The sequence below is a fragment of the Aquarana catesbeiana genome, linkage group LG06 (assembly GCF_042186555.1).
Source record: "Aquarana catesbeiana isolate 2022-GZ linkage group LG06, ASM4218655v1, whole genome shotgun sequence".
NCBI classification, from domain to species: domain Eukaryota; kingdom Metazoa; phylum Chordata; class Amphibia; order Anura; family Ranidae; genus Aquarana; species Aquarana catesbeiana.
Genome location: NC_133329.1, coordinates 397,829,546 through 397,843,404, shown reverse-complemented (window position 1 = coordinate 397,843,404; position 13,859 = coordinate 397,829,546). Strand labels below are relative to the sequence as shown.

Here is a 13,859-nt window from a genome sequence, read left to right as displayed (position 1 = left end):
GCAAACCAGGAACATCCCACAAGAGCTGCAGTCTAATGGTGATAAAGAGATACGCACATGTTTGTAGTTCATATCAAGAGAGCAGAATAGGGTTACAACCATGACTTCCTCCATGGATACAGTGGAGGGGTGACTTAGCCACCCAGGAACAGGAACTGTGTTATTTGCAGGATTACCGGGTGAAAATAAAATAAAAATAAATAAGAATATATGTAAAGCACTGCATACATTGACAGCGCTATATACAATGCCTTGAAAAACTGTTCATACCCCTTAACATTTTTCACATAAAAGCCACACTTTTCACATATTCATTTGTAAAAAAATGTGAAAACCATTTATCATTTTCCTTCCACTTCACAATTATGTGCCACTTTGTGTTGGTCTATCACATAAAATCCCAATAAAATACATTTACGTTTTTGGTTGTACCATAACAAAATGTGGAGAATTTCAAGGGGTATGAATACTTTTTCAAGGCACTGTAAGTACCTGTAATAAATATAGAAAGAAAACAAATGCAGCCACCACAGCAGGTATTAGTAATCTGCAATATATCACATTTTTGGTTTTGTGTTTAGAAATACTTTAATACATCCCTTTATGTATCTTTGTTGTTTGTCAGCGAGCGTACTCATGTTTTCTGCCTCCGTGTTTCCCTCTAGCCTTGCGATCTCCTCCAGGATTGGCAAAGACACCTCTGTCAGCGCTGGGGTTAAAGCCACACAACCCAGCGGATATTCTGCTGCAGCAATCTGGAGGTGAGTGCCTTTTCATCACAGTAACTTGGTATGCAAAGCGTTCCTGGAATGAACAAGTTGGAGATTGTGACATCACCACCCCACCTCTCCACCTCGCCCAATCAGAGAATGCTTTGCATTCACTGAGAAAAACGAAAAGTGTTCTCTGAATGGCGCCTGTGCCGACTGAGCAAACCTCCTGTGTTCACAATGTACCAGGGCAGCCGCTTGGTAAGGGACCTAGAAATATGAAGATTACTGGAGTAGTGGTGCCAACTACAGTGATTTCCAGTTTCTAGAGCAGCGTTTCTCAACCCTTCTAATCCAGAGGAACCGTTAAAATAAATTCTGGGTCTCGGAGGAACCCTTACTTAAGCCAACTATTGGTGGTTAATGGCAAAAATTCCCTTTTGTGTTGGTGGTCAGTAAGAAAAGTGCAACCCTTATACCCTTATATTGGTGGCCAGAATACCACTCTTACAGGCATAAGCTTATAAGATAGCTGGTATCATGCTGCTGGGTTTGCCAAGTGGTGAAGGTCCTGGAACCATGCAGGCACCACCAAATGAAAGGTCAATGAACCACAGCTTGGTGAACTCCTAGCAAACTCTGAAGGAACCCTAGAGTTCCATGGGACCCTGGTTGAGAATGTACATCGTTAAATTGGTCCATACTGGGCTCCTATTTATATTTCTATAAATATTCTATAAATATAAATCCTCTATATTTAGTTGTGCAAAGGTGATGGCAGACAATACAATCTTTTTGTGAATAGATGTCTACTCTTGGCTTTCTCCACTGGAGTCTTCAAGTCCAACACAGGAATTTTATGTTCTCTCCATGTTTCCTCCATTTGCTCCTGTTTCCTTCCACATCCCAGAACAGTATAGATACGCTAAAACTAGACCTTTCATCTAAAACTATATCATGCCTATTTTATTCCTCTCCACGATATTAAAAATCCAAGATTTTATAGGTTTCAGGGCTTTCTTTGCTTGTAACCTCCCCGTCCTCAGTTCTCACCTAGGCAGAGGTCATGTTCCGGCATACTCCTACAGCCTCCTGGTATACCCACCTCTCATATCCCAGCATTTTCACTTAGCAGTGGAACTCTGTGAGATCGCGCTCCGACACCACGGAAACATAAGCTTGTAAGTGGGGTGCAGCGTGGTGCGGCAGCAATAATTCCCACAGTAAGGTGCAATATAAAACTTGTATTGAAGTAACGCAGCCACAGTTAACAATAACCCGGTGAGACAGCTATCCAGCTGAGAACACTCACAGTTTCCAATGACATGAAGGAGTAAGTTTCAGCCGAACCAACAGCGCCGGTTGAGAGGGGACAGAATGCAGGGTGGCCGTCTCGCGCCCAATCAGGAAGGTATCCAGAGAGATGAGACCATTTGCTTCCCCTCCTCATTAGGAACCTTTTCCTAATGCTAACACTGTCCCTAACAGACAGGGTACCTGTCCCTACACTACCCACTCACATAAAGCATGCCAAACCCAGGGGCCAGCGTCTTAAATAGACGGCCGGCATCCAATCGAATCGCTGCCCCAGTGACTGGGGAAACCACAGACAAACCCTGTTTCCCATGACTTTCTCTCCCTCTGCATTTCCGCTGCGGTTGAGCGCCACCTGCAGTGGAGACAGCAGACTGCACCTGCCTACAAACTACCTATCTTGGTGCCTTATCATGCACAGAGTGGGATCCGATGCTGCTGCAAGAACCAGGAAAAGAAAAGAAGAGTTTAAAACAAAGATCACCTATCTTTTTTGCCCCCGACCTAAGCTAACATGCCCTTCTCCTCAGATGGATTCTTCATCTGTCCATCTGACCACCGTCATTCTATGGTTTGTTTACATCCAGCAGTGCAAATCTTAACTGTCCTGGCCACACCTGTGCATTACAACTCCATTGACTTTTATAGGACTACCTCTGGTCATTTCTGACCTTGGTAAAAGTCTATTGGGCTCTAGTGCACATGTGTGGCCAGGACAGTTATAGGACAAACAAATCATAGAACAACGGTGGTCAGATGGAGCTAAAATATGTATCTGTGAAGGGGAAAGGATGGGAAAGGTTAGATCAGAGGAAGGGGGCAAAAAGAATAAAGAGCGGTTGTGGCGTGGTCCCATTTGTTTGAATTGGTCCTGTTCGGCTGCGGTACCAGCCAAAAGCTACATGGACTTTAAATTTGTGTACAGCCCAGTGTGCCAGCATGCCTTAGTTTTAGGTTGGTCTGTAGAGGTGGTAAAATTGCGGCTTAACCGCCTGCTTTAAGGCCTTTAGTGGTCACCAGGACAAACAGAGAAAAGGTTTGAGGGACAACTGAACCCATCAGGTGCAACATAATGGTAAATTTGCCATTCATCAGTATAGTCATGTAGCATTCTACCAAAAGCATTTACTTCCAAAACTGCGCCATGCAGCCCAGGGGGCACCCGGTAAACTTTTGCACACAGGAGAAGCTGATTTGTAAAAATCTCCAACAAAAACCCAGCACTGTTGGCCAGGACAACAAGGTGAACCCATCTCTCATCAACATACAACCCTGTATCCTCCTTGATTCCCTCGCAATCAGCCGGGTGACAAGGCCATGGAGTCCGCTCTTACTCCACTGTAATCCACCATCCGAATAACGGGCTCACAAAAAACATTCACCTCCAGCCAAGGTTTATTGTAATGACAGTACTGCTCACTTCAACCCAAAGCCAAGCGCCCAACATGTTTCACCCACAACGAGGCTTAATAGCGATCTCCTTATGCCTTAAAAGGCTTTATAACGCTCTCCATGATTAAGCCCAATTGTGGGTGAAACATGTTGGGGTCATGCCTTTGGGTTGAAGTGAGCAGTGCTGCCATTACCTTGGCTGGAGGTGAATGTCTTCCGTGTGCGGCATGTTACTTGGATGGTGAATTACAGTGGAGCAAGAGCAGACTCCAGGGCCTTGTCACCCAGCTGATTGCTGGGAATTGAGTAGGATACAGGCTTGTCTGTAAACAGTGAATCAGGTTGGGTTCACTTAGTTGTCCTGGTCAACAGTGCTGGGTTTTTTGACTGGAGGTTTTCTACAAATCGGCTTCTCCTGTCTGCAAAAGTTTACCAGGTGCACCCCCGGGCTCATGGCACAGTGTTGGTAGGGAACGCTAGGAAAACTTATGGATAACTACCCAAGGGATCCCCACATGACAAACTTACCATTCTTTTGCACCTGATGGGTTAAATTGTATCTAATTGCACCCCTTTCTCGGTTTGTCCTGGTGACCAGGGCAACTAGGCAGTTGGGTTTGAATTTAAAAAGGAAGAGGAAAGAATGGGACTTTATATGAGACATTTCACTGAATAAATATCTAGTCTATATTGATCATTAACTTGTTTATTATTTCCAAATCAGGTTAAAAAGTATCAGTAATCTTTTGGTAAAAGACATGATATACTGTAAGTAACAGTTCACTTGTATACACATACAATTATTATACAAAGTAAAATTCAACATGATTAGCAGTACAATTTCATAGATCGTTCATCCAATAATAATAAAACTAAGCAATTGCTCTTAGTGAGCCAAACTTGTCTGGGCATCAGTTCAAAGTGTACGCGACGCACGTTTCGTGGCTCACGCCACTCATCAGGAGTAAATTAAAGCGGATTTCCGCTTAAAGCAAAAAAAAAATTAAAAGTCAGCAGCTACTAATGCTGCAGCTGCTGACTTTTATTAATCGGACACTTACCTGTCCCGGGGTCCAGCAATGCGGGGGGAACGAAGCCCCGCTCGTCTCCCACTCCTCTCTGTGGCGCCGGCATTGTAACGGTGGGCGCCCGGCTGTGGCTTCACAGCCGGGCACCCACTGCGCACGCACGAGCCGCGCCGTGACTGGCCGGGCAATCATCTGGGACCTGTGACGTGTCCCAGATTGCCGAGAGGGAGGGGGGATAGGTGATCTCCCTTATGGTGCGCCAGGAGGAAGTGGGAGCTGGAACCCTCTAAAAGGAGGGTATCTGCTCCCCTCCCCCAAAAAAAGGGGGTCACCTTCCCTTAAAGCGGAAGTTCCATTTTTGGGTGGAACGCCGCTTTAAATCAATAATATATCTATAAATATAGGATACCCTTTAAAAAGAGAACCATCTCTCAAAAAAAGGGGGGTCTATAACTTAAAAAATGGTCCAATAGCGACGCCCAACCTATATCCAAGGGAAGACGGGACAGGGATGATGATCTCTCCCCCCCCCCGGGGCTGAGGTGAGGAATCCCATCCAAACCGGGGACAGCAGCCAGGTGAAGACCAGGAGACCACATCACAACCACGTGAATCTTGTGTGTGCTTGAACCCACACTGCTCTACAAGGATATGTAAAGGAGACCATGTGAGATGAATGAACTGTTGATAAGGTGAACCTATACCCATGACTAAATGAAAGTGTTATGTGTCACATTATTACGTTGGGTTTATATTTTCCTTGTATCTGTCAGATTGGTAGCCATGGGCAGCATTTTCACTTCTCCGTCACCCTAAGCCAACAGTGAAGCGTTACTGATGTCGCTGGCAAATATTTTCTCACACGACGGCCTTTGGCTCCCCGTGGTGGAAAGTCTGACCCCTCTGTGTTAGAATGCTGTAGGACAATCAAAGCTCGGAAAGGTTGAGGCTTTTAGTGAAGTGAAGACAACCACCTGGGCTACAGGGATTCTGGAGAATCTCACAGGAAATCAAAAAATGCTTTTTCAGCTTGCGTGTTTTTCGCTGTAGAACGGGAGGTGACTCCCGCGGCTCGTTCGGCTCTCATCGGCAGGAAGGACATGGCCCGGGGGGGGGTCTCGTTGGTTTTCATGGCAGATGCAGCCAGTGCACGTTTCCCAGCTGTTGATACTCAGCTCTGTTCAGACAATTAAATATGACAGATGTTGCAAAGGATTCTGGGCTGGCTGGAATTTATAGAAGGAGCACTTAGAGCTTCTGGATTCTCTGTTTCTTCAGCTGTCCCATTTCTAGGCAGGAAAAGGAAAGCTGGCAGTTACTAAGGGACCGATTTGTGAACTAATATATATATATATATTTTTTTACATATGACCCCATATGACATTTAGCACATTGCTTGTGGGGTAAAATACTGATCCATGTGGTAAAATACCCATCTGGAGATAGAATAACAGTCCATGCGGTAAAAACCAATACATTGAGTAAAATAATGATCCATGGGGTAGAATACCAACCTGTAAAGGTAAAATACCATTCCATGCGGTAAAACGCCAATACATTAAGCCAATAATGATTCATGGGGTAGAATACTGATCTATAAGAGTTAAATATCTTTCCACTGGGTAAAATAAACATCCAGGGAATAGAATACCCATGCATTGGATAAAATAGTGATCCACTGAGTAAAATAATGCTCCATGTAGAAACATACTGACCTGTAAGGGTTAAATACCATCCCATGGGGTAAAATACACATCCAGGGGATAGAATACCTATACATGTGATATAATACTGATCCACTGAATAACATAATGATCCATGGGTTAGAATACTGGGCCGTAAGGGTAAAATACCATTCAATGGACTAAAATGCCAATACATTAAGCCAATAATGATCCATGGGGTAGAATACTGATCTGTAAGGCTAAAATACCATTCCATGGGGCAAAATACACATCCAGGGGATAGAATACCTATCCATGTGATATAATACTGATCCACTGAATAACATAATGATCCATGGGTTAGAATACTGATCTGTAAGGCTAAAATACCATTCCGTGGGGCAAAATACACATCCAGGGGATAGAATACCCATCAATGGGATAAAAATACTGATCCACATAGTAAAATAATGATCCATGGGGGATGAATACTGACCTGTAAGGGTAAAATACCAATACATTAAGCCCTTAATGATCAATGGGGTAGAATACTGATCTGAGGTTAAAATGCCATTCCGTGGGGTAAAATACACATCCAGGGGCTAGAATAACAATTAATTGGATAAAATATTGATCCACTGAGTATAATAATGATTTGTGGGGTAAAATACTGATCCATGCAGAAATATAATGATCCCTGGGTCAGAGTACTGATTCATGAGGTAGAATTACAATCCATGGGGTGAAATACTTATCAATGGAGTAGAATACCAAATTATCGAGTCAAATACCAATCCATTTGGTAGAATATCAATGAATGGGGTAAAATACAGATTCAGGGGGTAGAACACCAATTCATAGGGTAGCATATTGTTTATGTAGAGTAGCATACCAGTCCAGTGGGTTGACTACACATCCCATGGGGTAAAATACCTATTTACGAGGTGAAGTACCAAACCATAGAGTTAAATGCTGATACGTAAAACAATCTATATAATACTCATCTGTGGAGAAGAATACCAGTTCATGGGGTAGAATACTGATCCATAGAGCAGAATGCCAACCCATGGGGTAAATAGTGATCCATAGGGTTAAATGCTGTCAGAAATAGATATTTAATCACCAAAGAACATTTATTTCATGTGAAAAAATGACCATTCCAAACCTGTGGCTATGGAATGTTTTTTAAGAAAAGTATTGTGAGGCAACATAAGAACCCCAGGTCAAGCAATCCTCTATCTTAGTGAAGTAAACCTACAGACAGCCATCCCTCTCTAGCATCTATACTTCGCAACTACCTATGTAAATAGGTGAGTTATGAGAGACGACACAGAGATCTAAACAGATCCACTGAAGTTGCCTTAAAATGGGACACAGTCCAGTATAGCGTCCTGCAGGCTTCCAACAATCAATTAAACTTTTGAGCAGTAATTGTTGAACAATACAGATTGTGGGCAATTACTTGATGGTGGTGCTTGGCAGAAGAATGGCAGCCTGCTGGGTCCCTCCACCCAACTTGTCCTTGGCATTGGTCACTGCAGAATGCCCTCTGTTCTGGTTCCATCGGTCTTTTTCTGGGAGGTCCTTAGGACCAATGCCCGGTTTTATGCGTTTTGGAAACCCCCCACCCATGGCATGCTCTGATCGTCGCTTGCCTTATGCTAAAGCCTGCAAGAATAATGCTGAGTTTGTCTCATGTAGGGAGGCGTCGTCAGTTGTTGCATTTGCTATTTCAATGTGACGCTGCAACAAGCTGCTTGCCTGCAATGCGCATACATCTTAATAGGGACACCTGCGACCAAAGGAACCGTGCAAAGCAGGTTTCGGGAATCGGCAGCAAGCAGTGGCTGTAGCGTCGAGATTAAGGAATGGGTCCACTCTGTGCATGGTTGTAGGTTGGAGGTACGCCTCTGTCGACTACAGTCAATAGAGAAAGGTTAAGAGCACTATTGTAAAGGAATCTTCTACGCTTTTACTAAACAATTGTAATCTCCCACCGAGGGTTGCTTGCTTTTGGACACCGGGTTCTCCTTCCTTCTCATTCAAGCATTGGTTCTCCTGAAGCGACAGCTCCGTCGTATCAGTAAGGTAGCAGCCCAAACTTCCTAAGGGAGATCAGGACCACCACTTACCTGTGGAACCACCTAACAACTATCAGTAATCATCTGAACCAGTCCAGCGCAGTCTCTAGCTTTAATTAGTAAGGTCATTTTTTTAAGCAGTTACCCGTAGATATGTTTTTGCACTGTGGAGGAAACTGGAGCACCTGGAGGCACCCCACATGGAGGAAACATACAAACTCCATGCAGATGGAGAAGAACTGAAATAAAAGCACAGTGCGGCACACAGACAAAGATTGATAAGACGCACAAGATGAAACACCTATCCAAGTTGGTTCCTGGCTAGTCTTCCACTAAATGATTCAAGTCCTGGTTTGGCTCGCCACCACAATACTATACACAGATTTCCAGGAATTAACCGCTCGCTGAAACAAACCAACTCCTTTATTTCATTGATATAAAGATAAAGACAACATCCACAGCACAACAGTTATAAGGCCGGAACTAACGCGTTTCACACTGCTGTGAACTTAACCACTTACAAATGTATTGTGGCGGGGTGGCACGGGCAGTCCCAGTTGCGTATATATACGTGACTGCTGCCTTCTGGGTCTGCAGATGCCCCCTGCCAACCAGTGCTGTGATTGGACACAGCACGAGTTTGGCAGCTGATTGCAGCCAATGATGTCCAATCGCAACACAAAACACAGAACTCTGTGTACAGGGAACAGCGATCTAGCTGTTTTTATCTCCCTGCAAAGCACACAATTAACCCCTTGATTGCCCCTGGATATTAACCCCTTCCCAGCCAGTGTCATTAGTACAGTGAGAGTGTACAGTATTAGCACTGATCACTGTATTAGTGTCACTATTGATGTCAGTGTACCTCCCAGCCAGTGTCTGTTAGCTCCAGATTGCACACAGTCCCACTATAAGTCACTGATCACCGCCATTACCAGTACACAGTGTAAATTCCAGTATATCTACTATAGTAAACTCTGTTATACCACTCATACCTACAGGTAAGCCTTAGGCTGAGTTCACACCATTGCAGATTGGATGTGGGCTCCCTGCATCCAATTCGCAATAGCAGGAGATTTTGACCCGCTCTCTATGGAGCCCGTTCCCATATCTCCGCAGCGGGGTCCGTCTTTTGGTACATTTCAGGTCCAAATTCAGCCCAAAATTTGGGCTGAAATCGGACCTGAAACGGTTAACCAGAACGCACCGGACCCCTGCTGTGAGCCGGATGCGGTGATGGTGGGAACCCAGCCTTATTATAGGCTTACCCCTTATTATAGACTTACTTGTAGGTACTGTGAATATCTCCTAAACTTGCACTGTTTAGGAGATATTCAGAGTGCATGCAGCCAGTGACGTCACTGGCGCTTGTGCTCTGAAGGTCTGGCATACTTCAGACCTCCAGAGCCCGTGCCGCAAATGGCGGCAGTGACGTCATTGCCCCTCTGGGCCACTCGTGTAGCTGGAGGTCGAGATCCCGGAAGGAAGACCGGGGGATGATGGAAGCCCTCTCAGCTGTGACAGCGCTTAGTTTTAAGGTAAATCTCTCATAATGTGCTAGTATGCGAAGCATACTAGCACATTATGACATTGCCTTGCGGGGAATTTTGTTTTTTTTTCTTCAACTGCAGTTTACTACAGCTTTAAAGCGGTTGTATGGTCCGCTTGGTCATTTTTACCTACTGGTAAGCCTATAATAAGGCTCCTGTACGGTTTAGGAGATATTCACCTTGCATGCAGCCGCCGACGTCAGCGGTGCATGTGCAGTGAAGGTCCAGCGTATCGTGCCGGAACTTGCCGGAACGGAGGGCTCCGGCGCTGTGAGTGGCTGGAGCCGCGAACCCGGAAGAAGCGCAGAGGGAACATGTTGGCTCCCTCAGCGGTGACTGGGAGCTTCGTTCTAAGGTAAATATTTTTCCATAATGAGCTAGTATGCAGTCCATACTAACTCATTATGCCTTTGCCTTAGTTTTTTTTTTTGGGCATACAACTGCTTTAAGCATAGCATGCTATGATTGAGTACACAGCAGCATGAAACGCGTTAGGCCCCTCCATTTCTCCTGTTCTGCTATGGATGTTGTCTTTATTTCAGTATGCGGTTACCCCTGGAAATTGGTGTAGAGATGGATAAGAGATGAGGAGCATCCCCAAATTTAGGATCGCTCAACAAAGGCAGCACGTTGTTGATTTGCAAATTGCATAGCAACCAATCCGATTTTAGTTTACTGTCATAACAACTTCTCATTGGCTGCTTTGTGTTGCTGAACTTTGCCAGCGTATTCATCCGTTCTGTGTCTATTATTGGTTCTGCGCCGGAGCCCGGCGTAAGTGGAAATTTACTGAGGCTAATTGCTTGCCGTCAGCGCGATGAAAAGATTACTTTAAATGTCAGAGTTTTCCAGCTCCCCTTTGTATGTCGATTGTCAGATATGTTCGAAGCTTTATCTACACCGGGGTCATGTTACTTTCATGTTCTTCTATCTGCTGACACGCTCTGAAATTGCTTGTTTGTTGCCGTTCTCTTCTTCCCGTATGAATTCCTGTTCTGTCTCTTCCTTCCAACATCAGAGATTGAGACATTTATTGAATATGAGGACGGTAAGTTCCCGTACTGCGAGGAGTTGGCTTGGTTTGCTCAACTGACTTTTACCTTGTCTTGTTACGTTTGTTTCATAACTACATTATTACATCGCTTGAGGATTTAAACATTTTTTTTTTTTTGATTAACACAAGTTTAATCTGCTAATATTTTGCTTTCTCTGTTTTTTTAATCTTTCCCCCACCCCCATCAACATGCTAAGAAAAAACATTCTGTTTTCATTACATTCCCATGTATACACATGCCAGTACTTGCGCTAACGCCACAGGTGACCTGCAGGAAGAGGGTCCATAAGTTCAATATAATATCAGCCTTGAAAGGGTTAAAGTTGTAAACTCTCTAAAAAAACAAAAAATAAAAAAATAAAAAAACCTGCAAGACAAAAGTATAATGAGCTAGTATGCATCCCATACTAGCTCATTATGAAATACTTACCTGTTGCAGTGGTCTCTGCACATCGCTGTGACCGGCGACATGTCTCACGAAATTACTTCCAGGTTCGCAGGCTCTGGTGCTGTGATTGGTCGGAGCCGCGATGACAGTGCGCATGTGCCGATGATGTCAGTAGGGATACAGGGATACAGTAGATATCTCCTAAACGGTGCAAGTTTAGGAGATATTCACGGTACCTACAGGTAAGCCTTGTTATAGGCTTACCTGTAAGTAAAAGTGGTAGTAAAGGGTTTACAACCACTTTAATCTTTAATAGCACCACATCCTTGCTGCTCTCGCAACCAGCAGGCACTGGAAACTACAAACACAAGAGAAGAGCGCACAGGCTCTGGTGCAATACCCCTTATTTTATGGTGAAAACTGGATAAAAATGCACTCACAAGAAAAAAATGTAATGTAGGCAGATGGTGGGAAAGGCCAGCAGGGTGCTGTGCATAGCTTCCTGAAAAATCACAGCACCACGCCAGCATTGCATTGAGAAGAACAGAAACCCAGTGATGACATTACAGGGTCCTAAGATATAGCAGGTTGGGATCAAGCAGAAGCATAGTCAGTAAACAAGCCAAAGGTGGGTAACAAGTGGGTTGCAGGTTGGGAACAAGCAGAAGTGTAGTTAGGAACAAGCCAAAGGTTGGTAACGAGTGGTAGTGGAGAGAAGGACAGTTGCAGGTATGCAAAGGAGCAAGACATCGGCTCTAGACAGCACAATAATCTAACAAACAGCAAGTACAAAGGCATGGCTTAAAAAGCTAGCTCATGGGAGGAACAAAGGAGTTCAAGGTCCACCAGATACAAGGTATAAGGCAAGATTATCCAAGGAATCAGGTAGGATGTCCAACATCTCAGGCGGCTCAGCAAGAAGAGCTACCGCCAGATGCAGCAGAGGTTGTGGGTTCAGATCCTGGTTCTGACATCAGTAGTGTAGAGGGCTCAGGGGCAGCTCTCTCGGAGGAGATAAAGATAGTGTAAGAGAAATGAGAGCTCCACACCAATATCAACAGTCCATCATAAAATGTATTCCACATACACAACCAACACCTTTTTGGACCATCAGTTTCATTCTTTCTTCTCATTATTACAGTCCATGACCTTTTGTCAGCAATCCACCATTTTTCTTTACGAGCCCTGATGAAGGTGGAGTTCTTGGACCCTTGAAACGTGCTGGCTGTTTTTTGGGAATACATTTTATGATGTGTATGGTGGATATGTGTGGCGCTCTCATTTACCTTACACTACAGCGACTTGTTAATTTACAGAAGCAAAAAATTGAACGCCCCACCTAACCATTCACACAAGCTTTGCACATTCATCAAGCGGCTAGGATATACATTCCCAAATTTGGACATTATACAGGGAGTTATGGCTTGGCTAAAGCATGGCATGTAAACAGACCACGTCTGGGATATTTAAACATGAGCAGAACACAGTACAGTGAAATCATGGCTATTAGTCGCAAGGTATTAAAAATAGATTGTGAAAAGCTGACGTTAGCCTGGATAGAGACGAGCCGTCACCGAGCATCACCGACAGCCAATCTTTCCTTATAAGAGTCTCAGAAGAGGCATTGTCTGTCCTGTAGGTCATTGTTCTAGACGTGTACTATGGAGGGGGTGGAAGGTGCAGGATCATAAAACACAGCTGCCTGCCCTCTGTTAGATGTATTTATGGGGATATGTACAGAATTATAGGCTGGTTATGTCAGGGATTGTTGAAGAGTAACTCTAGACAGTTTTTTTTTTTTCCCTTTTAAACCGTTCACAGCAATCTGCCAACAATTCTTTCAAATTTTTCTCTGGTTTTCAAATGATCGGAAACTGAAATGCAAAATCAACAAATGTGGTTCATAGGTGGGGTAAAAGATCAATTCAGGAGTTACAATACCGATCCATGGGATAAAAGATCAATCCAGGAGGTACAATACAGATCCATGGGGTAAAATATCAATCCAGGAGGTACAATACAGATCCATGGGGTAAAATATCAACCCAGGAGGTACAATACTGATCTATAGGGTTAAATACCTACCTGTGGGATAAAATATCAATCCAGGCAGTACAATACTGATCCATGGGGTAAAAAAATCAATCCAGGAGGTACAATACCAATTCAGGGTTTACAATACCAATCCATAGGGTGAAATACCTACCTGTGAGATAAAATATCAATCCAGCAGGTAAAATACCAACCTGTGGGGTAACATATCAATCCAGGAGGTTGAATACCGACCCGTAAGGTAAAATCTCAACCTGTGTGGTAAAATATCGATCAAGGGAGTAAAATACTGATTCATGCGGTAAAATATCAATCCAGGAAGTAGAATACCAATTCATTTGGTAAAGTGCCGACCTGTGGGGTAAAATATTGAACCAGGGAGTAGAATACTGATTCATGGGGTAAAATATCAGTAAGGGAGGTACAATACTGATCCATGGGGTAAAATGCCTACCTGTGGGGTAAAATATCAATCCAGGAGGTAGAATACCAATCTATTTGGTAAAGTACTGACCTGTGGGGTAATTATTGAACCAGGGAGTAGAATACTGACCCATGAGGTAAAATATCAATCCAGGAGGTAAATTACTGATCCATGGGGTAAAATACCAACCTGTGGGGTAAAA

General features: G+C 43.9%; 1 protein-coding gene across 12 annotated transcripts in view; it reads left to right on the top strand.

The window, feature by feature from the left end:
* Positions 1–13,859, top strand: part of TNS1 (tensin 1) — a 673,270-nt gene that overhangs the window by 606,135 nt on the left and 53,276 nt on the right. For 8 of the 12 annotated variants that reach the window (XR_012245040.1, XM_073634389.1, XM_073634393.1 and 5 more), the window contains 2 exons: positions 666–761; positions 10,758–10,787. Coding sequence is in view for 11 of the 12 variants with exons in the window: in XM_073634389.1 (XP_073490490.1) it covers positions 666–761; positions 10,758–10,787 (126 nt within the window). In the remaining variant the exon portion in view is untranslated. The remainder of the gene's footprint in view (positions 1–665; positions 762–10,757; positions 10,788–13,859) is intronic. The other 4 variants (XM_073634391.1, XM_073634390.1, XM_073634398.1 and 1 more) reach the window with 1 other exon arrangement.